The 27,250-nt window shown below is 41.7% G+C and overlaps 1 protein-coding gene across 2 annotated transcripts; it reads right to left on the bottom strand.

The window, feature by feature from the left end:
* Nucleotides 1-500: 500 nt before the first annotated feature.
* Nucleotides 501-11,603, bottom strand: LOC124973369 (zinc finger protein 239-like). 2 transcript variants are annotated; one of them, XR_007106672.1, is made up of 3 exons: nucleotides 11,560-11,603; nucleotides 10,677-10,739; nucleotides 1,670-1,808 (listed from the first exon to the last, which is right to left on the bottom strand). XR_007106672.1 is itself a non-coding variant. In XM_047537324.1 (2 exons), the coding sequence occupies exons 1-2, from the start codon at nucleotides 6,434-6,436 to the stop codon at nucleotides 809-811; spliced, it is 1,008 nt and encodes a 335-aa protein (XP_047393280.1). In that variant the 5' UTR covers nucleotides 6,437-7,711; the 3' UTR covers nucleotides 501-808. The 2 variants fall into 2 exon arrangements, 1 of the variants encoding a protein (XP_047393280.1); XM_047537324.1 differs by lacking the exons at nucleotides 10,677-10,739; nucleotides 11,560-11,603 and adding an exon at nucleotides 6,429-7,711 and having other exon boundaries at nucleotides 501-1,808.
* Between the last annotated feature and the right edge of the window lie 15,647 nt (nucleotides 11,604-27,250).

Below are 27,250 nucleotides of genomic sequence, written 5' to 3'. Positions count from 1 at the left end.
CTGAAGGCTTTCACACATTTTTGACATTCATAATGCTTCTATCCAGTATGACTTTATGATTTGAAGCTGATAAGTGAAACCTTTCCCACATTGCTTACATTTACTGAGTTTCTTCGCATTGAGTGTGTTGATACAACTGAAGGTAAGTGGAGGTACTGAAGGCTTTTCCAGATTGTTTACATTCACATAATCTCTCTCTAGTATGAGTTCTCTGGTGTTTTCAAATTGAGTTGGAATAAGCAAAGTTTTGTACCACATTGTTCACATTCATGAGCCCTCTCCCCAGTATGGTTCCTGCATGTACATGTATGTGAACATAAACACAACTAGTAAAGGATTTACCACAATGTTTACATTCAGAGGGTTTTTACCAGTGTGTGTGTGTGTGTATGTGTATATATATACATATTTTTTTTTTTTTGGGGGGGTTCTGGGGATCGAACCCAGGGCCTTGTGCTTACAAGGCAAGTACTCTACTGACTGAGCTATCTCCCAAGCCCCTCCAGTATATTTTTATATACATAAAGCTCACAAGAAGAAGTGAAGGCTTTCCCACATTATTTACATCCATCAGGTTTTTCCCCAGTATGAGTTTTTTCATGTATTTGATGATAAGCCAAACTAGTGAAGGTTTTACCACACCATTTACCTTCATAAGGCCTTTCTCCACTGAGATTGTTCATGTATTTGAAGGAAAAGGGAAAAAATAAAGTTTCTGCCACATTATTTACATTGATAGGGCTTATCTCCAGTGTCAGACTGTTCATGCACTTTAAGGTAAGTGGAAGGACTAAAGGCATTTTCCAAATTATTTACATTCACAGTGCTTCTTTCTTGTAAGAGTTTGTTCATGTGAGTGAAGGTGACTGGACTGAGTGAAGGCTTTCCCACACTGCTTACATCCATAGGGCTTCTCTGCAGTGTGAGTCCTTTCATGTATTTTAAGGCAAGGAGAACTACTGTATGCTTTTCCACATCGTTTACATTGATAGGGCTTCTTTCCTGTGTGAGTTCGTTTATGTAAGTGAAGGTTACCAGAAGTAGCAAAAGCTTTCCCACATTGTTTAAATGCATATGGCTTCTCTCCAGTATGAGTTCGTTCATGTATTTGAAGATGACAGTAAGTAGTGAAGGCTTTTCCACACTGTTTACACTCATACGGCTTCTTTCTTGTATGGGTTCGTTTATGCCTTTGAAGGTTACTGGAATGAGTGAAGGATTTCCCATGCTTCTTACATTCATAGGGCTTCTCTCCAGTATGAGAGAGTTTATGTACTTGAAGGTAAGAGGAAGTAGTGAAGGCTTTTCCACATTGTTTACATTCATAGAGCTTCTCCCTTATATGAGTTCGTTTATGTATTTGAAGGTAAGAGGAATGAGTAAAGGCTTTCCCACATTGTTTACATCTATAAGGTTTATCCCCATTATGAGATTGTTCACGTACTTTAAGGTTAGCCAAACTAATGAGGGCATTCCCACATTGTTTACATCTGTAAGGTGTCTCTCCGGTGTGAGTTTGTTCATGCACTTGATGATAACTTGAGGTCGTGAAGGCTTTCCCACATTGTTTGCATCCATATGGCTTCTCTCCAGTATGAGATTGTTGATATTTTTGAAAACACCCAGAACAACTGAACCTTTTTCCACATGTCAAACATCCATAAGATCCATTGACAGTGTGCTCTGACACTTGTCTCTGAACACTTGTGAGAGGAGTGAAGGATTTTCTCTTCTGCTTTAGTTCATGTGGCTTCCCGCCGCTCTCCTCATTCTCATATGGTTTGTTTGCAGAGTGAGATATGATGGGCCTGTTAAGGAAAAAATGATCCATGAAGACTTGTCTACACATAATGCTTTCACATGGACTTTCTAGAAGGAATGTCCTTTTTAAGACTAAGATTTGGAATCTCACTGAGGTTTTTCCACACTCACTACCTTTTTGAATTTTTACAGAGCCTACTATATGACTCCTGTAAAAAAAATTACAATTTATGGTTGGCTCATTAATACTTTTACATTTATTAATAGGCATTGGACTTACACTACTACCAGGGTCAGGAAAAGTACTGGTTTTCTGTCATGTCTAAACTGAATTTCAAGGTCACAATTACTTTGCAACACTGCTTCTCCATAGCCACTACTGAAACAGTGCTATCATAAAAGCAGTTTGTTAGCACTGTCAACAAATTGATTATTTTGAAAACACTAAATGTGTATCTCACAGTAAAGTTCTCATTTGGGCAAAAAGAATAAATATAATTCATATCATATTTATTTTCTTTGCTTGTATGTAAAATTACAGGACATGCTAGAATTCCCTCAAGGCACTCTTGTTTCCTCTTTTTTTTTTTATTGTAAACAAATGGGATACATGTTGTTTCTCTGTTTGTACATGGCGTAAAGGCATACCATTTGTGTAATCATAAATTTACATAGGGTAATGTTGTTTGATTCATTCTGTTATTTTTTCCCCTTCCCCCCCACCCCTCCCATCTCTATTATCCCTCTATACAGTCCTTCCTTCCTCCATTCTTGCCCCCCTCCCTAACCCTAACTCTAACCCTAACACTAACCCCTCCCACCCCCCATTATGTGTCATCATCCACTTATTAGCGATATCATTCGTCCTTTGGTTTTTTGAGATTGGCTTATCTCACTTAGCATGATATTCTCCAGTTTCATCCATTTGCCTGCAAATGTCATAATTTTATCATTCTTTATGGCTGAGTAATATTCCATTGTATATATATACCACAGTTTCTTTATCCATTCATCAATTGAAGGACATCTAGGTTGGTTCCACAATCTGGCTATTGTGAACTGAGCAGCTATGAACATTGATGTGGCTGTATCTCTGTAATATGCTGATTTTAAGTCCTTTGGGTATAGGCCAAGGAGTGGGATAGCTGGGTCAAATGGTGGTTCCATTCCAAGTTTTCTAAGGAGTCTCCACACTGCTTTCCAGAGTGGCTGCACTAATTTGCAGCCCCACCAGCAATGTAAGAGTGTACCTTTCTCCCCACATCCTCGCCAACACCTGTTGTTGCTTGTATTCTTGATAATCGCCATTCTGATTGGGGTGAGATGGAATCTTAGGGTGGTTTTGATTTGCATTTCTCTTATTACTAGAGATGTTGTCTTGTTTCCTCTTATGAGTACAAATTACCTTATCAGTCCTGGGATTTGTGTTCTGATTTTCAATGTCCTGGTCCTCCCATCTGTCTCCTAAAATGTAGACCCAGAACAGTCATTATGAATCATCATCATTTCAGAATGAATGGGATTAACAATCTGGACAACTATAATGCACCCATAAAAAAGATGAAAAAGAAGAAAAAAGAAAATTCTGGCATTTATGCAGCACAGTGCAATGAAATTAGGTCAAATTTATTCCCCAAATTCTCCATTTTCACATTCCAAATTTGTGAGGGGAAAAAATACTTCCAGGTCTTCTATCCACCCCCCCGCCCCCCGCCCCCAGTACTGGGGATTAAACTCAGGGCCTTGCTGCAAGCACTCTAACAACTGAACTATATCCCCAGTCCCCAGGTGCTCTGTCTTTCTATATGTAATGAAACATCCTTACCTATAGAAGCCAGGTTTCTTAGGACTTCCTGCATCACATCTCTATAGAGATTCTTCTGGGAAGGATCCAGTAAAGCCCACTCCATTTGGGTGAAGTTCACAGCTACATCCTCAAAGACCACAGAGTTCTAAAATAACCCACAAAAATGTAGTACATGCTAGAAGAGACTGACAACATAAGGGTTGTATTCTCGACATGTGAGATGTTCTCACGTTTCTGTGATCTCCAAATATTGGGTTCATGATTTGGTCATTAAAACTTCTGCTTTCTTTCTGCACTCACTTCCCCACAAAGGCATACCAATATAAGACCTGAACTATTCAGAAAAGCATCAACAAAGCAAAAACACCCTTCTCATTGTTGAGTCCTGGGAGTAAGATATGCTCCTGGGTCAACCCTAAGGTCTTCATAGGGTGCATGGAATAATGAAGCACTACCACCTAATGTGCAGAAGTGAACTAATATTAGTCCCCCTGACAGTGCCTATCCTTAGAAATGCCTGATGACAAAGTGGTACTTTAGCTGGTACAGGGAACTAAAGAACTGGGAGGGATTCCACCAAACTAAGCATTTACACTGAATCATAATGCTTGAGAGTGTATATACACAACATGACATTTACCTAACATTTACTTTCTTCAGAAATTCTATTATTTTGTTCCATTCTTGTGTTAGAACCTAAATGCTCTAAGTAACCCCACTCTCCAAAATAATAACAGTAACAAATAAATCAATAAATCAATAAAAAAAACCCTCTGAGCAAAGAGTGTAGGAGCTTCCCTAGTAGACAACATTTCATTATGGGTCACAACATGGTAACTGGTGATTGAGCCCATCCTATGTGACTACACCAAGAGAACAAGTAGAATTGGTAGGAGCTTCATTTCAGATCAAATTTAACCAACTAGTAAACAAGAACAGTGATCAATAAAAAATCTGATAATTTCTTCTGATTACTATCAAAATATAGTTGGATAAGTGTCAAATTCCTTTTCTGACATTTAGCAAACAGAATTCCCAGTAGGAATAAGAAATGTGTAACACCTATCAATATATTCTAGATAGAAGACTGTTGAATTATATAATGTGCAGTCATGTACCACATAACAATGCTTTGGTCAAAGATATTTTTGGTTAATAATGGGCTACATATACGTAGTTATCTGTAGTAAAGGAATTACTAATGTGTTTGTAGGGATGGGTGTACAAACCAACCTAATGCATGACCACCTTTGGTATCTTATAAAGTGAAATGCTGTGAAGGGCTGTAGCCTAGGAAGCACCAGCACCACAGAGCCAGGCTATTCTTTCTAGGACTGAGAAATATACTACAGTATTTGTGCAATGGTGAGGAAGCCTAAAAATGAACTTCAAGACGTTTAAATGACACTTGACTACAAATAAAGACTTTCAAATTGTACCAAGAACACAGCATAGGATTAGCAGAGAGATGAAGATGAACCAAGAGATAGACCAAGAGAAAAAGAAAATTCCAGGGCTATAGGTTGCAGCTCAGGGGTAGAGCACTGGCCTAGCATGTGTGAGGCCCTAGGTTAGATTCTCAGCACCCCATATAAACAAATAAATACAATAAATAAGTAAAGGTCCGTCAACAACTAAAAACAATCAATATTAAAAAACCCAAAAGTTTCAGTGTCTTGAAATTCACATGGAAAACTGAACAGTGATATAAAAGGTACTACAGAGGAGTGGAAACATTCACAAGTAATTTAAAAGATGAGTCAAGACAAACTGTCATCTAATTGAAAAAGTGCATTATTTCCCGCTATTCCATGAACAAATATTAATTCATTATAGATTCCGATGTGAAATACAAAACTAAGACATTTTCAAGTTTGCAGAGAATTTTTTTTCTACAGGAAAACATTTTTATGTAACAAGAGTAAGCAATAATGAAGAAGAATGAGAAATTCAAATATATTGAAATTAAGGTAATTGAAAGATGGAAAACAGTGGAGGAGAAGCCTGCGCTACACTTGACATCACAGAGCCAGGCGCAGAGTGGGATGAGGAATGCACAACTGAAATGGGATGAGGGACAGGAGGCAAAAGCAGCATAAGAATGTTTAGAATCATCCACAAGGTCTTACAGGAAAACTACAGAACACTTACACAGTTCAAGTCAGACCCTGCCCCCAGCTCATGCACACGGGAAATCCACAGCACCAAAGTCCTGAGTAAGATGTAAACCTCACCAATTCACAAGTCTTGCAACAGTGGATTTGGGAATGGTTTCTGGGATATTATACCTTCCATGTGATTTGTAAAAAAGTAATAGACAAACATGATTTCACCAAAAACAGCTTTCAGTCCTGTTCTGCAGCAATGAGTCTGGAACTGAAGGACACCAGCTAAGTGAAATAAGCCAGGCACAGAGACATGCCATGTGCTCTCACTCACATGGGAGCTGCAAGCTGACTTCACAGTAAGTACAGAGTAGTTACCAGAGGTGAGGAAGACAGGGGAAGGAGGAGAAGATGGGATGGGGAGGAGGCTGGGCATCAGGGACCAGAATGCACTCAGGAGGAGTCAGGAGGACTGCCCTCCAGCACAGCAGGGGGACCACAGTGCACTGCATGTCACTGTGCACTTCAAATGAACTGGGGGAGCAGTCCACAGACTCCAGGAAAGGACAAATGTTAGGAGACAGAAGAGCTGATGCCCTGATCTGATCAGAAGCACTGGGACAGGTATGCAGCTAGCTCACTGCACCTCATCAGCATGTGAATTTAACAGTGAATTAACACCAAAAAGTGAAAACTCTGTCCTTGTGGGACACCATCAGCAGAGTGCATGGAACCCCAGAGAACTGCAGAAATACCTGTGCATCAGGCTTCAGGAGAGGTGGCGATACCTGGAAAGAATGAAAAAGCAGCTGACAAAGCGCAACCCATCTTCACTACACCAACACCCACATAGTTGGGAAAGAGTAAAACACCCTGAAAAGCCACAGGGTTCTACAAAACCTGAGGCTATGCTGATGAACGAAAGGCTCTCTCCATGACAACAAAAACGCGTCAAGGACGCCTGCTCCCACCACCTCTAGACAGCACAGCAAGAGGGTGCTACCAGGGAAACCAGGAAGACAGTCATGGTGTTCAGAACCCAGGGCAAACTCACACAGCCCCAGACATTGAGGCAAAGTCAAGGACTTTGTCAAGCAGACACAGGTGGGTGCTGGAAACACAGACTCAGACTCACCTGCAGAGACAGCAGCCACAGGCACCAAGGGGGAGGAGGCAGGTAGCCTCTGCACCTTCACCCCTCTCTCCCCACCAATAGCAACCACCTCACATGGTACACATTTGACTTGAATTTCTGGCTTCCTGCTCCCTAGAGTTACTGCAAGTGGACAGGGCATTTGATGGAGTTTCTCACGGCTGCACCTACCCTGCTACATGGGGGAGATCAACTCCTGGGAAGTCATGGGCTCTAACAGATACGAACACACACAGGTCTCACACACCTCCTCACAGGCTCAGGACCACGCGACTTTCACAGGCTGAATGTTCAACCCCATCTCGTGTTACATTGGTGGTTCCTGGACCCCAAGCCATTTCCCAAAGTTGAGGTAACAAAAACAAGTTCACAATGTAGGTCCCACAAAATCCTGCACTGCAAACTTTACAGCAGCAGTATGCATGATTTTCAAAACTGGGAGCACCAAAGAAGATGTGTTCCCAAAGTCAGCAGTAAAAATTAACACAGAAAAATCAATAAAAATCAATTAATAATAAAAAATCAACTTCCAGATATATGAAACACTTAAAAGCAATTAAAAGTTAATTTACAATGGAACCCCTAAAATTAAATCCAGAAGTATATAAAGAACAATACTACATACTACATATGCATAACATCCATAATAATATGTAAGACAGCAGTCTGAGGGCCCAGGGGAGGCTCTGCCCACTGACTCCAGAGGGAACAGGAAAGGACTTACCTGTGCATTTGCACATCACAGTGGATCTAGTGCTATCTGAAAGTTTGTAAAAAGCCTCTCACAACTTTGCAGAAATCTGAAGAAAACTGGTGTAGAAAATTAGTGGGAAATGCTTAAACACGGTTTTTTTTTTTATTTGTTTTAGTCGTAGATGGACACAATACCACAATACTTTACTGATTTTTATGTGGTGCTGAGGATCAAACCCAGTGCTGCAAACATGCTAGGCAAGTGCTCTACCAGTTGAAAGACAAGAAGCCCTTAAAAAGTTTTTTTTTTTTTTTTTTTTGTGGTGATGGGGATTGAACCCAAGGCCTTGTGCATGCGAGGCAAGCACTCTACCAACTGAGCTATATACCCAGCCCTTAAATATGTTTAAGGAAACATATTTTCTATGTTTCCTTAAACTATACCCAGCCCTTAAATATGTTTTAAGGAAAAAAAAATTGCAATGTGAATGTGAGAGAAAAGGCACAATAAAACCTATTCTCAGAAAAGACAGTATTCAAGCTGGGCACAGTGGCGCATGGCTCTAATCCCAGTGATCTGAGAGGACGACGTAGGAGGATGACAGGTTCAAAGTCATCAAAGTCAGTCTTGGAACTTAGCTGGCCCTAACAACTTAGTGAGAACCTGTCCCTAAAAAATTAAAAGAGCTGGGGATATGGCTCAGTGGTTAGGCACCACTGGGTGAATCCCTGGCATAAAAAATAATAATTAGAGTATTCAGTTGGGCACAGTGTTGCATGGCTCAAATCCCAGGAATCCAGAAGGATGAGGTGGGAAGACAAAACATTTTGGGCTAACCTGGGCTACACAGCGAGACCTGTCTCAAAATAAAAAATAAAAAGACCTGGGGATATAGAGCACCCCTACTAAGAAAAAAAAAAAATACAGAAGAAGAAATCAATATTCACCAGCACTCAGGTGTACCAGGTACTGAAGAAGCCCACACAGTCCAAGCACACCCTTCAGAGAGGACCAAGACCCACAGGATCAGCACTGGCTGCTCTGCAGGCTTGGTTCTGCAGAGAACAGGCTGAAGCAGAGTTTTAAACAGCACAGTCAGGGGTTAAAGCAGCAGCCCCAGCACAACTACCCACAGAAACTGGAGGAGCTGAGCTCTTGCTGGTACTTCTGTTTTCTTTCCATCTATTTCCTCATGGAATTCAGTCAAAACTCTGGCTCAGCACAGCTAAGAGAGACCCACTAACTCCACTGAACAGCTAAACAACATCTCCAAAATTCCTCTGGAAAGTCACTACACACAGTGACTACAGCCTTCAACACGAGAGCAAATTCTCTATAGAGGAGAAACTGATTTCAGAGGAACCCATTATACAATTCAAATACGTACTTTTCAAAAGCAACAAATAAGGAATGCACAGACAAAGAAAAATGCATCTCATCAATGGAAAACACTTGACTTCAAGCATCACTGAGAAAACACAGACACTAGACTCACTAACAAGACTTAAACCCACTGCCTTAATTTTTTTTTTTTTTTTTGTGGTGCTGGGAATTGAAACAAGGGACTTGTGCATCCATAGCAAGTGCTCTACCAACTGAGCTATATTCCCAGTCCCTACCCTACTGCCTTAGTCTTTCGGATGCATGACCTACAACAGGTGAAAACACCTGAAAAGCAACTGAGACTCACAAGGAAACGTGGTGAAATCCAGTGACTGGGAGACAGCAGCAACCGTCTAACAGTGGGTGAGAGATGGAGCACACAGAGAGCACACAAGGTGAGCGTGACTCAACAGCACACCCACCACAGGGACGTCATGGGCACTGCCAGGCTCTCCAACCTTCTCCACACCTCAGGGAAGGCACTAAGAGCAGCCACGTGCAGCCACGACAGGCATGAGTGTAAAAGGCTGGCAAATTCCAGCACCTGCACCAGGAGCACTGGAGTCACACCGACGTCAGTACCAGAAGCACAGCCGGGCGACCTCCAGGTGAGTGCAGATCACATCCCAGAGTTCCACACAGCCCACGGGCCAAGGACGGCTCAAGATGGGGCTGAACGTGTCAGAGGAAAAGATCTGAAACCGCATCCTAGGAAACTGTGGAACACAGCACAGGCAGTGCTTAGGGGAATCAAAGGTGCTGAAAGCTTACATGAGAAAAGAAGGATGAAAATCACCCATAAAAACGTCCACTATAGGAACCAAAGGACAAAGAGCAAGGAGAACCTACGCCTCACACTGCCATAGAATTAAAGACATCAGTGGAACTGTGACCAGGAAATCAAGAGAATCAAAATCAAAAGCAGGTTCTTCATGGGCTGGGAATATAGCTCAGATGGTAGAGTGCTTGCCTTAAAAGCACAAGGTCCTGGGTTCAATCCCCAGCACCGCAAAAAACAAACAAACAACAAAAAAAAAACCAGGTTCTTCAAGGACATGCTCGTAACAGACACACCACAGCTTAGTTAAGAAAAGAGACACAAAACTAACTCCGCAGAAGTGAAAGACACCATTATTAATCCTACAGAGAGTAAAAGAACTGGACAGGAATATTATAAGTGTCTGACCACAATCTGAGAACTCAGATAAACTGGATCAACTCCTAGAGACAAACAATCGAGCACAACTCACACACAAGGAGGAACACACAACATGAACAGGCTCATGAAGTGATAATAACCGTCAACAAAGGACAGGCATGGCCCAGTGGTGTCCTGGTGGATTCTGCACCACACTAGGAGGAAAAGAAAACTCTCCTTAATCTCCTCTAAAAGGAAGCAGGTAACACTCCAATTCATTCCTCCAGGCGTAGCCTGTGACATGCTGTGATGTGAAAAGTTTCTGGCAGCCAAGCCAGGGAACCTGCCTGACCACAGGTGGCTGGATTCAGCACCCTGACTAAATGGGAAATAATCAGCAAAGAAAAGAGGAGAAATGAATTGCATGCAGCTTGATCAAATGGCAGAGGGGCAGCTCGGTTGGTTCTCTGGCTTCATTTCTCAAATTCTGTGAAGTCCAAGACCAGGATTGCTTTGTTGAGCAACTTCAGAAAACTTCTACAAGTGCAAATAGTACAAAAAGCTCTAACAGCCAAAATGTCTACGAGTCTCCAAAAGTTTGTTAGAGAACACTGTCAGGTAATATTATACACTACCTGAAGGTCTACGTAAACCCCAAACTTCACAAGGTACAACGTGGACTCACAGTGGGACTGCATCTGGGAAAAAAGGGGATTAGATGAGATCGTGAAAGGTGTTCATGAATTATTGGTAATCTCATAAAAACTTGTGTGTTCAGACAACAGAGATATTCAATATCAATTTCCATGATACTAAATCAGTTTGGAAGAAAATGACCATATTTGATATTTGTGACAATTGAGATGTTAGTCCCATGAAATGTAGTGGTAATCTTTCAAATTCTGAAAACAGGAAGCAAAAAGGAGTTCTTCACTGTCTTGAGATCTTCACTACACAAGGAAACCAATATTCTCATGACTACTTGAAGTTAAAATTTACCTACCACAGTTTTTGTTGAAATGTAACCCTTTTGTGCAGCAAAAATGACATTTATTTTTCGCTTTTCACTAGGAGCATTCTTACTTTTTTTGGGGGGGGAGGTGGGTACAGGGGATTGAAGTTAGGGACACTCAATCACTGAGCAACATCCCCAGCCCAATATTTTGCATTTTATTTAGAGACAGGGTTTCAGTGAGTTGCTCAGTGCTTCTCTCTTGCTAAGGCTGGTTTTGAAAAGCTGAGGCCCTCTGCCTTCACTGCACACTCAGAGGCAGGGGTCCAGCTGTGCACAGAGGGCTCTGCCAAAGTGGCTGCAGACCAGGCACCACACTGGGAACCACCCTGGACCAGCCCACACCAAGGCCTGAAGGCAGCAGGGCTGAGCTGGAGCAGCATCTGACTCAGCTCTGGGTGGGCCTACTCTGGAGCTCACAGAGGGAGGCCAGAGTCCAGCCACCCCTGGCTCCCACCAGTTCTAACCAGCCCACCTCCCCCAGGAGTCCTGGCCCCACCACTCACCATTTCCTGCCTTCTGGGGAGTCCAGACATCCTTCCTGGGGATCACACAGCACCTGCAGCTCACAGGGACACAGTCTCAGTCAGAGCCACTTGGGGCCTCACACAGCAGAGGAGACACAATCCTAGAGATGGATTCTGAGCTGCACAGGGTGAGAGATCAAGGCCTGTGACTGTGGAAGGCCACCCTCTCCCACCAGCTGCCTGCTTACTGCCCAGGGCTACACAAGACCTCTCTCTCACCCCAGCCCACACATGCACACTGTGGGGTCTGAGTGACAGGGGATGGATCAGACTCCTGGATAAGTGAGGGCAGAAGGACAGGTTCTTGGCAAAAGCCCTTTTGATCAGAACTTCCTCCCTCCAAGGGGACCTGCTCCATCAGGGGAACATTTCCAGGCAGGCAGTTAAGACCTTTCTCAAGTAGGCCCTGTCGTCTTCTCCTCTCAGGAGCCTCTTCCTGCATCTTCTGCCTGAGCACAGAGTCACAAGCAAGTGTGAGGAATTACACACTCAGGGTCCAAGGCAGCTGATCCCGACCTCAGAGAAGGTGGGATCCAGGTCAGGCCAGACTGGAGAGGAGGGACACAGGCAGCTTTCACTTGGGAAGAGCCTGTGGCTGCATGGCCAAGGCCTCCTCACACTGTAACTCTCTCAACTCACTTCCAAGAACATAAAAAGACAAGGGAACACAATTATTAAATGCACGAAAAACTAACTGTATGGCATTAAAAGAGATTTAAAAAGAATGCAAAGCAAACACTTGAAGTAGCTCAGGAGAGGAGACTGCTTCACCCCCAATTCATAGGAAAACACACTCCCAAGTTGGAAGCCAGATTCTGACTGATGAAATGCAGCCCCAGGAGGGCTGAGTCCCCAAAGGTCAGGAAGGGACACCTAAGGATTTACCTCTGAAAATCCAACATGTCCTCTGTTCTATAGGTTTTCTCATATAAGATGATAAAGTCCAAAGGAAGAGACTGATAAACCCAAGTTTACTCCATCAAACTGCAACAGGGTGCAAGAAGGCTGCCCTACCCCAGGGGAAATGTCTGCAGTCCCACAAAGGAAATGAATTCATGTGCAGGTATGTTGAAAGAAAAAGAAATAACCTCACAAATGAATTAAACATGAGAAAATGACTGAACTCCTTTTCAATGAATATAGAACAGCACAGAAAACTGCTCATGCAGATGGTATTCAGTGAAAAGCAACATGTTACCACATGGAAGTAAAGAGAATAGACGTGTGTAGGGGATGAACACACATGGATGAACAGGCAGAGTTCATGCATATATGACACTGGAATTTACTAGTAACTTGAAATAATCCACACACTATAATCTTATACCAATTTTCCAATGTGTACAAAACTTATGAAGTGTGCACATTTGGGGACCAAATTGAAAAAAAAGAATAATTGTCAAGAACATAAACTTTAAACTGGGAACCAGTCAGGTTCCTGAAGCAGAAAGAGGGAGGGACCTGGGAGAACCACAGCCTCAGACAGCAAAACTACTCTAACTACTGAAGCGGAGGAAGCACCATACACGTCACAGCACCAACAGTGACAGAGGACTAATGCAGCACTGAGTTAGTGAAAACTCAATAAGATACAAGCAAAGAACATTCTGCCTCCTCACAGATGGTGAAAGACTAGGAATGAGAGAAAGAAGTGGCACCGCGCTCACCTGCAGGCACAGGTAGGGCAGAGCAGGGAGAGAGGGCAGCCTGCCCAGGGCTCATTCCCCTCTATTTGGACCGGACATGCCCAGGTGTTCAGATTCTCACTAAACTGAGCACTGAAATTATTTCAGGAACTCCCTCTCTTTCACATCTCACTACTCTGTCCACGTAAACGTCAACCAAGAACACAAAAATCTTACATTCAGTCAACTGAATGGCAGCAGATCTGATGGAGGACACAGGACCCAGCTCAGGGAAGCAGCCTGTCACCGCAGTTCACCAGGAGCCCCCGCTTGGTGGTTGAGCACACTCCCAATCTTGGGGACCACTCTCAGTGCACGTAGCCCAGTGGCTCCTCCTAGGCAAGGAGGGGACCTCAGCAGCTGGGCGTCGGTTCTGGAAAGTCACTTGCTCTCCTCTCCCCAGAGTGGAGGGCTCCCTCCTGCAGGAACTCAGTTCTCACTAGCACCTAGCACACGCCAGCAGGCACAGGAAGGTCCTCGCCTTTGGGACCCGAGCCCAGCCCACCCCCGGGACCGGGGACAGGCCCCAGGGCGGGACTCGGCCATGCTCCGCAGCTCACACGCCGGGTCCACACGGCAGGTGCTGACCGGATCCCCCCAGCCCCGGCCGCACACGCACCTTGCTTCCTCCGGGGTGACCCGCCGTCCTCCCGAGGGACCTCCGGGGCTCGTGGGGCGCACAGGCTGCGGAGTCAGCGGAGACGCCGGAGCACGGGATGCCCGACCTGGAGGAAGGAGCTGAGCGCTGAGCAAGGAAAGCGAGCGAGACTGCAGAGGAGGGAATCATCCACATATTGGAGGAGAAGAGTATGTGACAGAGAAAGATGAGAGATCCTTAGCGAATGCTTAGAAAAGAAAAGGGGACTGTCTTGAAATCCTTGGGGGACAACTGTCCAAGTGAGTTGTTGGGAATGATAAATATCCAGGCCAGTCCATGTAAAGGCAAAGATATCTTATGAGTCGGGATGGATAAAGAAAATAGCATCTTTAAGATCTAAGACCATAAAGTAAGAGGTGTCATTATGGATGAGGGACAATAGAGTGTATGGGTTGGGAACTAGTGGATTAATTGGAAGGACTGCTGTGTTGGTGATGCGGAGGTCTTATACTAAATGATTAGATCCATTGGGTTTTTTAACATGTAGGAGGGGTGTTAAAAGGAGCATATGTGGGATGAAGGAGTCCTTTTTTAAGATCTATTATGATGGGTTTTTGCCTTCTAGATGAGTCAGGGAGATGGGGTATTGAGGCTGACGTGGGAAGAAGGAGGGGTCCTTCAGGGATGTGGAGATGGGCATATGGTGAGATTCGAAAGCTCCATGGTCAGATCTCAAACATGAGGATGGACCAAGTGTGGAGGCAGAGGGAGTGAAGGAGGCAGTTTACTCGGGCCAAAGAAACAAGGAGGTGGTGTGTGTGTAGGGGAAAACAGGGGATTCAGAAGAAGACGAGGGAGAGACGTTTGTAGCTGCCGGATGGGTTGTTCCATATTGGGACTTATGGAGGGGAAATAAAGGGTGAGGGAGGGTTGAAATTTTGACAGGAGGTCTTTTCCCATTAAGGGAGTGGGGAGATGAAGTGTAATTTAAAAGAAGGAGTAAAGGAGTTCCCACAATGCTGCATAATAGGGGTTTGTTATGTGATGGTTTTGGGAAGACCAACTATAGAGTTTTTGAAAGGCTGAGTTGGTCCCCAAATATCAGACAAAGCTGAAAATGTTGCTCATATATTGATGAGGAAAGAGATTGACTTACATTCAACAGTGGCAGTTACCCTGTGCTCCTGATGGGTGATAGTCATTGGGACAGAGAGTGCCGGTCACCGTCAATCCTTGGAGGCCAGCCTTATGAGGTTAGTTAGGGAGGATGAAGAGGGAAGGTTTTCCCCCTCACCTCGGCAGCAGGAAAAGAGATAGGAAGGGAAAAGAGGCTCCAAGGCATACCACCACTGACCTTCTCCCTCAGCTCAGTCCCTCCTCCTGTGGCCTGTTCAGACAGCGTGGGACTAACCACAGATGAGGTCAGAGCCCTCATGACCCAGGCATTCCTGAAAGAACCCAAACCCAGCCCCACTGCACTGGGACCAGGCTTTCATTCCAGATCCAAACCAAAACAACAACAAGAACAACAAAATGTGGACATTATACAGAGAGGCTGAATAAGACACTTCAATAAACAGTGGGCCACAGAGAAACTCTAAAGGGACATTTTTTAAATTTATTCAAAAATTTAAGTGGAAACAGGCTCTAACTTGTGTAGCAATGCCCTCATGGGCACTATCCAGGGGCCCGCATGGAAGGCATAATCCCTCCAAGGTCATAAAAAGATCAGAAATCTGTATCAAGGATACTTGTCAGAGTCATTTCCATGCATCCAACTGTGAAGCTTCAGAGAAAAGTCAAAATAGTCATTGTTTATGGGTAACAATGACTTAGAATACATATGGTTAAAAGTCTCTTAAAATTTTAGTAACTGAAAAATTCGATTATTTCAGACAGCATTTTAAGATAACCCAAATCATGCCTGATGGCATCATATCAGGACAATTACAAATTCCATATGCTAACATACAATGACACCCATACCAATATAACTTTTCAAGAATTTAGAATTACTGTTAATTGTCAATGTTCCCATAGAATTCAACATTGCAAATTAGCCTGAAGAGCTTAATATCTCCTTTTTGTAAAATAACATGTGAAAAGTTCTGGGGTTCTTTGAAGTATCCAAAATTTACCTTCAGTTTGAAGGAATTTAATTTAGAACTCTGATCCTGGGGAGGCCTGCCAAAGATGTTGAAACAGGCTTAAAGCATCTGATTAAAACAGAATTGAAGTAGGGTGTGGTGGCACAGGCCTGTAATTCCAGCAACTTGGGAGACTGAGGCATGAGGATCACAGGTTAAAAGCCAGTCTCAGGCACTTAGCAATATGCTAGTCCAGTCTGGGGAACTTGGTCGACCCTATCTCAAAGGTGAAAAACAAACCAACACACAAACACTGTGACGATCACTGTGAAATCATATTCAATCAAAGACAGTATCAAATGAAAACAAAAGACCCTGAGCTTTATTTTTTCAAGTCTTGGATTTCTACAACATAGAAAATCACATAAAGTCAGCACAGACAACAAGAAGTCATCCTGACAAAACACAAAATTCTGGTTTTCCTAGGCCAGGTATCAAAGGTGAAGAAAAGCTTTCTGTACTATGGTTGATTTTCCTGACATGGAGGTCACTGAGATAACCTGGAATTTAAATCAGATGCAGTTATTTAAATTTAATTAGATACTACAAGCGTGTGTGCCCAAGTTTATGAGGTATGTAAGAGTAAGGAAATCAGTGCTATGAATAGGGGCATACATGACTCAGAAAAAAAACGAAAATGCATAGAGTTGTAGTTACCCTGAACAAGCAGAGACATCCAGAAAAATCAATCAGGTTACACTGGAGGAATATAATGCTCAGAGTAAAACTGCAGTCCAGAACATGGCTGAACATTCCAAGAAACTAGTTTCAGAGTTGAAAAAAGAAAAAAAAAAATATATATATATATATATATATTTACACTAACTAGAAAATGTCTTCCAACTGTTTTTCCCTAATACTAGGTCAAAATTTTAAGAGACTTTGTCACTTTAATATAGTGAATTAGATTCTGATTTGTGTGAAATATCAATGCTCAATATTTAGAAAAAAAATTAGAAAAGATTTCACATTACTTAGAGTCAATGTGGATACTCACAAAATTCCTCTTATAAAATTCTTGTTACATGAATGCTTTGAAGCTTCCTCTGAAGTATTATGACTTGTTTAGACCTACAATTTGCTTCTTATGCAGCAGTTTTGACTCATACTGCCTTCTGCCCATTCCAAGTCCATTGAGATTTTTATTCTACTACATCATTATAACATCACTGTGATCATCAATTTCAATTGTCCTTACCACACACACTCACCTTGCAAATCCTTTACACCTCTATTACTTACTGCTTCCCTGCTGCTTTATTTGATTTTTACATCCACACTATGAACAATCATGAATTGGTCATTTATTTTTAACAAGTAACAAGTTTCTCATCAAAAACATATCTTTATTATACAATTTGCATTGAAACCCATATATACCAATCAGAAAGCTCAGTACACTTATCTGTAGTGAAAATCAAGGAAATGAGCAAAAGTGAAAGGGTTTGTCTTAAAACAATAATTTAAAAAGTCTTATTGCACAAATTCTAGAACCATATGCTCCCTCTTAACGTTTTTTAACATGGAAGAGGACACATGTAACAATAGAAAGAATACATATTTTTACAAATTTAAGAAGTCAAAATGGGTAAATCCAACCTCATGATAGTTAAACATTCAGTATTTTAACTCAGACACAGCTGCACGGCATTTAGATTACTTATTGTAACAACTTTCAGACCACAGGTCACATTCATATCTACCTAATTTATTGTGACCTGTTGTACTAAGATGACAAGAAAACAGTGATCTTAAACAAAAACAGCCATCGGGTTTCTGGTTGCTGGCCTGTTCCTCTCTCTTCAACCTCTTGCTGCTGCCATCATGGGGACTGCCCTTCTCTGTTCATTCACCGTGATGTTGTAAGTGACCTCAGACCACCCCAAAGAGCCACCCAGTTTTGGAGAGAATCGCATGATCATCTTTCCTCCCATAGGTTGATTTATCATGTGTTCTGACACAGGAATGGAAATCTGGGTAGTATATGAAGAGAACTGGAACACTGGAATCCTGTATAATATTTATTATTGCATAGGGTTTTTTACCTTTGTGAACACATTTTGTGTCTTTCAAGGAACTGGGAAAACTGGAAGCTTTTCCATAAACCTCACATTCACAAGTCACTTCATGCATAGAAAGGAAAATGAAACATCACACATTCAGGCTTTGTATTCCCCAGTGAGTGAAATGCTTTGAAGACTATAGAGAACACTCAATGATTTTATATACACACACATATATGTATATTTCTTCCTTCCTTCAACTCAACTTTTCACAAGTCCTTTCATGTATTTGAAGGTGAAAGAATATTAGATGATTTGTCATTTTTTTGCATTCAATGGGCTTTTCTCCAATAGAACTACTTTCAGGTTTAAAAGGGAATTGCAATAATGGATGGCTTTTCCTTCTCTTTATTAACTGGGCTTCACTCAAGTATGAGTTTTTGTTTCAGAATGTAACTGTGACAAGTGAAGGCTTTCCCAGATCGTTTGTGTTCACAGGGCTTCTCTCCACTATGCATTTTTCATGTCAGTGAGGTAAGCAGACCTAGTGAAGACTTTATCACATTTCTGACATTCAAAGGCTTTCTCTTCAGTATGATGTATGTATTGTAGGGATTTCAGGCTAGTGACTATGCAGAGGAGTGTTGTCCTTGAGTTGTGCAAACTCCTCAGGACACAACAGGCACCCAGTTTGAATGAGTTAGAAATGCTCTGCAGCTCCTCTGTCCTGAGGTCTGGAGACATTATATTAATATAACAATATTTGGTATTAGTGGACTCTGAGAGGCAAGCAAATTATGTGATTTGCACTTGTGCAAAGCTATCCACACTCTGTAACCTAGTGTAACTTGATATGACCCTAGAATAGAAAATAAAACCAAACTGGCTTTCCCACAGAAGCCATTTCTTGCTGTTCACCATTCTGTGTGCTTACCTCTTTATTGCCTCCCCTTTACCTTTTTAGCTGGACCCCAATTAACCTTTACAGCTGGTGCCCAAGCACGGACCCTTTTGGACATGTTGACAGAAGGGGATAGCTTACAGCCTGGAACAGGCTCTGACATGTGTCTCTCGTTGACTGGTACTGATCCCACTGGTAATCTATGGGGAATTCCCTGTCTGACGCTCAACACTGTCATCAGGCTGAACTTCCTTTTTGCATCGTAAGGCTAAGCATACCATAAGTAATGTTGATCTTGCTGCTTTGCTGTCTGAAATAGATTCTTGCTGCCCATGGTGTCTGGAGAGTGGGTCCTTGAGACCTAAGGGTTGGGAAGGTATAAGTAAAAAATTGCACGAGGAGCCAAGGGCTCCTACCTGTGTTACATGCTTGGTAGTTGTGTCGAGATGCTATCTCAAAAATAGCCTTGACAGAGCCATAAACTTCTCTGGTTGTCTCTAAGACTCAAGTTTTTTTTCTCAGGCCTCTCCTTACATTCCTACTCCTCTCCCTCCCCTTTTTCCTCCATTCTCATTTATCTAAGTGTCTCAGGCAGGCAGCTACAGAGGGAGAACCTCACACCTTGGCTGTCTGCCCCATTAGATTAAACAATGTTAATCAGTCAAAATATGAACAATTGTCTTTTGCTGTGCTTAAAGTATTGAGGAGGACCATATTGGAGAGTGGAATTAATAGTAATTTCACTCTTAATATGATAAAGGGGCTGGGAATGGGTTATGCCTTGGTTCCCAATGATTGGAAAGCATTGGTAAAAATGGTTTCTTATCCTGCTCAAAATAGTGTTTTTACAAGAATACTCTGATTTAACCCATGCTCAAGTTGACAATAATGCTCAGGAAAATGTTAATATTGATTATGACAATTTATTTGGCATGGATCAAAGAGGGACATCACAACAAGCTCATTTGCCCACATCCATTTTGCACATAAGAACCTAACTCTGTAAAGCATGGAGAAGGATCCCAGACACTCGGGATCCTTCCAAGTCCTTTGCTGTAATTCAACAAGCCTCAGGGGAGCCTTTCATTGATTTTGTTAACCAATTGACTAAAGTTATTGAAAGATAAGTAGACAATTTGGAGACTACCAATAGTCTGACCAAACAACTGGAAGTAATAAAATCTATTTACCATGAAGTGGATACTACACTTTCTGATTTAATAAAGGAATGTCAGAATGTCGGAAGTGAAACTCATAAAGCGGCTTTACTGGCTGCTGCTTTAATGCCTCCTGATAAAATCTGTTACAATTGTAAAAAGCCTTGTCATCTTCAAAAGGACTGTAAGATTTAAAAAAAGGGCCACAAAAGTGGCCGAGACATATTCAATCTGTCATAAAAGATTTCATTGGGCTAAGCAATGCAGATCTAAAACAGACATGTTGGGAAACTCAATTATGGGTTATCTCCCAACCCAGGGCCAAAGCGGGAGGAACCCTTTTTACCTACATACACAGATGTCTCCTTCACAAATGTTTCCAATTCAAACAAAAGCTCATTCCACAAATTCTTTCATGCCACTAGAGGGAGCACAGAAATAGGTTTGACTACTACTGAGGATGCTCAAGTATGTCTCTCTGGGGTAGTATTTAAAATTGCTACGCAAATTCAAGGAGCTCTACCTAAAGGTACCTTTGCTTTAATTTTGCTCTGCTTGACACAGTAGTAAAAAAGGAAAATTTGTAATTCCTGGAGTAATTGATTCTGATTATACTGGTGTAATGTATATTAAAGTGTGGTCTCATATACTTTTATATCTCCCCAAAGGATCCTCCATAGCTCTTGTCATGCCTTATATTACTGCACAACAACCCCTAAATGATAGAGCGAATGCAGGGTTTGGTTGCATTGTTATTGGAGCATGTTTACCTATTACTGAAAATAGACCAAAGTTAGCCCTTTGTTTAAATGGGCTGTCAATCACAGGGTTGCTGGACACCAGTGCTCATGTTACAGCTACACACCTCTCAATGTGATCTCATGCATGGCCCTCATAGGAGGCAATAATAAACATGTGTTTAAGAGCTCTCTATGGCTGCCCCCAGGGCTCCATAAGGGCTCCACCCCTTCTAACCAATGGCAAGTTATTATTGATATTCAACCATACATTATGGCAGTTCCCTTTCCTATATGGGGCAGAGACATCTTCCACAAGTTACGAATGTCTATGGAATCACCTTTTTAATAGGGGCCTCTGAGGATTTGACCACCTTGCCATTAAAATGGAAGGTCACCAGTCCTGTCTGGGGAGAACAATGGCCATTGTCTAAGGAGACTGTGGCAGCTGCAGAGGCCCTCATTCAAGACCAGTTTCAATTGGGACAGACACATTGGACCTTACACTAGTCCATGGAATATGCCCATTTTTATCATGAAGAAGATATCAGGGAAATGGAAATTATTACAAGATTTAAGAGAAATAAATGTATATAACCCTATGGGTCCACTTCACTGTGGATTGCCTAACACTAATCTAATTCCACAGGATGTTTTCTTATGTGTTATAGGCCTGGTTTTTTTTTTTTTTTTTTAAAATTATTACTATTCCTGTCTTTCTTGATGATCGAGAAAAATGTGTCCTCACAATTCCTGTTTTCAATCATCATAATCCTGTTGATAGATATCAGTGGAATGTTCTTCCTCAAAGTATGTTAAATAGCCCCACATTATGTCAACATTTTGTAAATAAGGCTCTTCGGCCTTTCCAACAATTATTCCCACACATTCTTGTGTATCATTATATGGATTATATTTTGATTGCTGAGCCAAAACTTACAGAAGATACTTTAATTAAGTTGCAGCACATTCTATTACAATCTGGCCTCCATGTGGCCACAGAGAAAATTTAATGACAACTCCCTATTAACTATTTAGAACACAAAATACTCCAACATTATTCCATTCCATATTCCAAAATTGACCCTCCTTCCACATTTTCCTTTGTTCATTTACAACAATTTTTAGGACATTTAAATTGGGCCTGACCTTATATTTCTTTAACTATTGATTCACTGTCACTTTTTTGAGTTATTAAAAAAAATAATCCCACCAGTTTTATCCAGTTAACTACTGCACTGCTCTTCAGCATCTTAATGAAAAATTATCTACAGTTCTTATAGACTTCCAACAATCAATGTTCCTTTATCTCTAATAATCTTAACTGGAAAGACTATGCCTTTGCTGCAGTTGTTGCCATTTATAATCAAGACTTGTATATAATAGAGTGGATATGTTCTCCTCACTTTTCAGGAAGGAGTGTTCTCCTTTATGCTAATATGTATGCACAATTGATCTCAGATGTGCACAATTGTATTTTCTCTCTTACAGGAATAGATATTCATGTACTTTTATCTTACGTATGTAAAGATTTTACACTCGCAATGTTTACAATTTTCTTCATATTCTCAAGATTTCTTAACTGATTTTTTAGCTCCTATTGCTTTCCATGCAACTCATGGTAAATGTGTTTCCTTTTGTGTCAAGTCTTTCATGCTCCTTCTTCCATAATCTCCCCCATTCCACTTTCCAGTGGGATTACTGTCTACACTGATGGAGGAAACAACAGGGTATGGTATCTATATTCACTGATAAAAAATGGACTGATTACTGTACATTGCCTCAAACCTCCTCAGGGAGCAAAATTAAATACAATTATTTTGGCTCTTACGTTTCCCACCACCTTAAACCTCATTACAGATTCTCAGTATATAGAAAAACTGATGCCTCATATTTCCTCTGCAATTTTGTCACCTATTTTGGACTCTAATTTGTTATCCCTGTTTATCACTCTTCAATCTCTTTTATAGGCACATACAGCTTCAATATTTCTTGCTCACATACATAGCAAGACTCCTGGACCACTCACTAAGGGAAATGCCCATGCTGATGTTGCTATAAATTCACTTCAGTCTCTCGTATATGCTGCTGTTCTTACTCCTGTAAGTCCTGTTTGGATTCCTGACAGGTGTATGAGACCCATCAATCATCATGAGTTGCCATCAAGGACTTCACAATTCGATTCCCAAATTCCATTTCATCCTGGATGAAGAGGACACTGATTCAAAGAAGGAACCTCCAGGAAGAAAGAGAGGACCAAGGAAACCCTGGTCTTCAAAATCATCTAGTGACTTTAGGGGCACAAAAAGAGTTTAACAACATCTGCTAAACAATTGCTAGTATAGATGAGTTTAATTGTACCCCAGAAAATCTGGTTATGGTTCTGCCAAACTAACCCAAAATGCCACAACTATTTTCGCTATTGTGTTATTCCTCTTTTGTTGTATCCTCATTGGTAGTGCCCGTACTTAGCAGAAATTGTTAATTCTTCTGAAATTTGTATACATCATACTATTCTTGAAAACAGGGCTGCTATTGATTATCTGCTATTGTTACATCATAAGAGATGCCATGAATTTCATAATGTGTGGTTGTTTCCATTTAACTGATAACAGTAATCCCATTCAAAAAAATTGGATCATCTTAAAGACATTGTAAAGAAGGTGCAATAGATGATAAAGGTTGGGATTTACTAGACTGGTTAACCTCATGACTACCAAATTTTACATGGATCAAACAGCTTTACAGTGGAGGATATTTATTGACACTTGCCTTATTATGCTATGCTTGTTTTTCCCAATGTCTGTCTTGCTTTCTCCTTCCACCTTCCTTAAGCAGAAATTATTTAAAAGGCCATACAAAACAGAAAAGGGGAGTTGTAGAGATTTCAGGCCAGTGAAAGTCCAAAGGAGTGATGTCCTGAGTTGAGCAATCTCCGTAAGACAACAGACCCCCTGTTTGAATGGTTTAGAAATGCTCTGCAACTCCTCTGTTCTTGAGGCCTGGAGACATTACCTTATTATAAGAATATTTGTTACTACTGAACTCTGAGAAGTGAGCAAGTTATATGAGCTGCATATGCGCACAGCTAACTGTACTATATAACCTAATGTAATTGATATGACCCTGGAATAGTTAATAAAACTGAACTGGCTTCTCCAAGGAAGTCATCCTGTGTGCTTGCCTCTTTATTGCTCTCCCCTTCACCTTTATAGCTGGACCCCAACTAATCTTCACAATGAATTTGAAGGCAATTTGAACTAGCAAAGGGTGTCTCATATTTATATCTGTGATGTTTCTCTCTAGTATGAGACAGTTCATTTATATGAAAGTAAGATTTAGTTACTGAAGTCTTTCGCCCACTCTTTACATTCACTTTCTCTCCAGTATGACCTATTTTGTGCCTATTAATGTGAGCAAAATTAGTGAATGCTCTCCCACATTTCTTACATTCAAAGTGCTTCTCTCCAGTTTGAGTTTGTTCATGTGTGTGAAGCTGACTGGACTAGTGAAGGGTTTGCAATATTGCTTATATTTGTAAGTCTTCTCTCAATAAATCATTCATGTCTGTGAAGATAATCAGAAATAATGAAGGATTTACCACATTGTTAACAGCCATCATTTCTCCCCAGTATGAATTTGACGTGTAAGTCAAGGTAACTGGACTGAGTGAAGGCTTTGCCACATTGCTTACATTTATAAGGCTTCTCTCCAATATGAATTGATTTATGTCTGTCAAGGCAAGAAGGAAAAATGGAGGCTTTCCAACACTGGACATCTGTAACGCTTCTCTCCAGTATGAATTAGGACATGTATTTGAAAATGACTAGAACAAGTGAAGGCTTTTTCACATTGTTTACATTCACAAGGCTTGTTTTAGTCAGTTATTTTCGCTGCTGTGACTAAATGACCCAACCAGCACAACTGTAGACGTGGAAAAGATTACTAAGGGCTCAAGGTTTCAGAGGTCTTAATCCATAGACAGCAGGCTCTATTTCTTAGGGCTTGAGGTGAGGCAGAACATGTGGTAGAAGAGTGTGCCAGAGAGAAGCAGCTCACACCAGGACCAGGAAGCAGAGAGAGGTCTCCACTGGCTAAACACAAATATATACCCAAAGCCAAACCCTCCAAGTCCCACGTCGTCCAGTCACACCCTATAAATTCAGTTAATGTGGAGAGTGGTGACAGAGGATAGGATGACAGAGGATGGGAGAGCAGTGGTTAAGACTAGGGGTGTCTGATGACTTCATGGCTGTGGCATGCCTGGGAATGTTCCCGTGCAACAGCACAGGATGCTTAGCTGCTTTGACAATGCCCTGCATGAGGAGGCTCTGTGCAAAAGTCCTACCACCTCTGACCTTGATTGCACACAAACAGTCCCTGGGAATAGAGGAATTCTTATGCTGGAAAACCACAGTGTTCTACCACCTGCACTGCTGCTCCTGCCCACTTAACAGTAACTTTAAGTAATGGACTTTCTTGAGAGCTACACAAAGCTTTCAACATCGCACTTTGCAACTGTGGATTTCAACTGTGGAAAAGCTACAGAGATGTCCTAGTTTCTGTAACATTCCTGAATACAAACAATAAGGCTTGCACAGTCTTTAACCTGATTGTGAGACACATATAAATAAAGATTGCTGGTGTAACTCTTTAGAGCTTCTTTCCATCAAAAAGCAGCACTCCACCTGCTTTAAAATCTACATTTGTGAGTCTTTATTTTTCTAATCCCCCATTGTCCCTCACCAGAACCACAGGTTTGGTGGTGTTGGATTGGGCAAGTTACCACTCAGTTAATCCCTATCAGGGAATTAATTCACTGGTTGGGTTAAGACTATCACAGCAAAATCATTTCTCCTCAGAACCTTCTTGCATTGACTCACACATGAAGATATGGGGGACATCTCATATGGAAACCATAACATTTCGAACCTAGCCCACAAAAGCCCACAACCATCTCCAATGCAAAGTACATTTTGTCCATTTCCAAGACTGCCCAAAGATCAACTACAGTCTCCTCTCAGACTCAGGGCAAACTCACTTTATGAGTTCCTGTAAAAATCAAAAGCTATTTACAACTAATTTATAAAGATACACAATAAACATTTTAATTTAAAAAAATAGGGGCATAGAAAGAAAGGATAGGACCATAGGTAAACCAAAACACAGCTAGGCAAAGAGGTCCTGTAGCTCCACGTCTAGCACCTGGGGCACATAGCATTGTGATGTTCTCCTCAAAAGGCTTGTGCAGCTCCATCCTTGTGGCCTTGTGGGTTGCAGCCCAAGTGACCTTTCCATTGTGTTGTCACTGCTTTGTTCCTGCAGGTTTCCTAGGATGATGTTCCACATTGCTAGCATTTTTTAATCTCTGGGCTCTCCACTTCATCTTAAGCTTCCTCCTCAAATCTGCACACCTTGAATTGTCAGGGAGTGCCCAAAGGGACTCTGACCCTGCTGCATGTTGCCTGCTCTATCATGCCTTCCTTTCATATCTTCACAGAAACACCTTATCTTCAGCATCCTGCATTCCTGTAGAGAGAGCAGCACATGGTTGACACCAAGGTCTGTCACCATCTCAAGCAGTCACAGATCCTGGATGCAGAAGCCTCTGAGTGTCTGGGTGGCTGAGCATGTTGAAAAACTTCCTAGGCCCTCTTGTGTAAGAAGGATGCTCCACTGGTCTCTTCTCTAGACAATTTTAACTGTTACTCCCTTGAGTTTCATGAGAATGGTGTGGTTTTTGCCAGCTCCTGAGATACCCTCAGGCCATCTTCCTTATTGTCTCTGGTCAAAGTAGTTAGCATTTCTTTAGTGGCAGTAAAGTCTTTACCAACAGCAACTTCCTAGCCCCAGTTATACTCCAGTCTTTCAAGTCCTTGTTTTCCAAATCTTTCTGCTGTGCTCTGCTTTCTGCTACTGATTATCACAATAAATTTGGCTAAAAGCTGCCAGCAATATCCATGCCAGTGCCTGAATGCTATGCTGCCTAGAAATTTCTCCTGCCAGATTAAGAAGTCCATCACTTTTAAAATCAGTCAAAGTACCAGGACACAGGCAAAAGGCAGACAACTTCATAGCCAGAACATAAGAGGAATGGCCTCTAGTCCAATTACTAATAGCGTCCTCCTTTTCCTCTAAACCCTCTTGATTCCTGTCTTTACTGTCCAGAGTCCTATAGGGATTCTGGTCTTCTGTGCTCTCACCAGCATCAGCCATTAAGCTCCCTATATAACATAAACCATTTCCAGTTTACACTGCTAAACCTCTCAAAAGTCCTCCAACAAATTCCACAACTTACCACTTCAGTTACCACTCGGTTAATTCCTATAGGGAATTAATTCACTGATTTGATAAAGACTCTCACTATCCATTCATTTCTCCTCTGAACATTTGCATTTTTTTCACTTGAGCTTTTGGGTGACACCTCAAATACAAACCATAA

Source organism: Sciurus carolinensis (assembly GCF_902686445.1).
Source record: "Sciurus carolinensis chromosome 19 unlocalized genomic scaffold, mSciCar1.2 SUPER_34, whole genome shotgun sequence".
NCBI lineage: Eukaryota > Metazoa > Chordata > Mammalia > Rodentia > Sciuridae > Sciurus > Sciurus carolinensis.
This window is presented reverse-complemented; position numbering and strand designations above follow the sequence as displayed.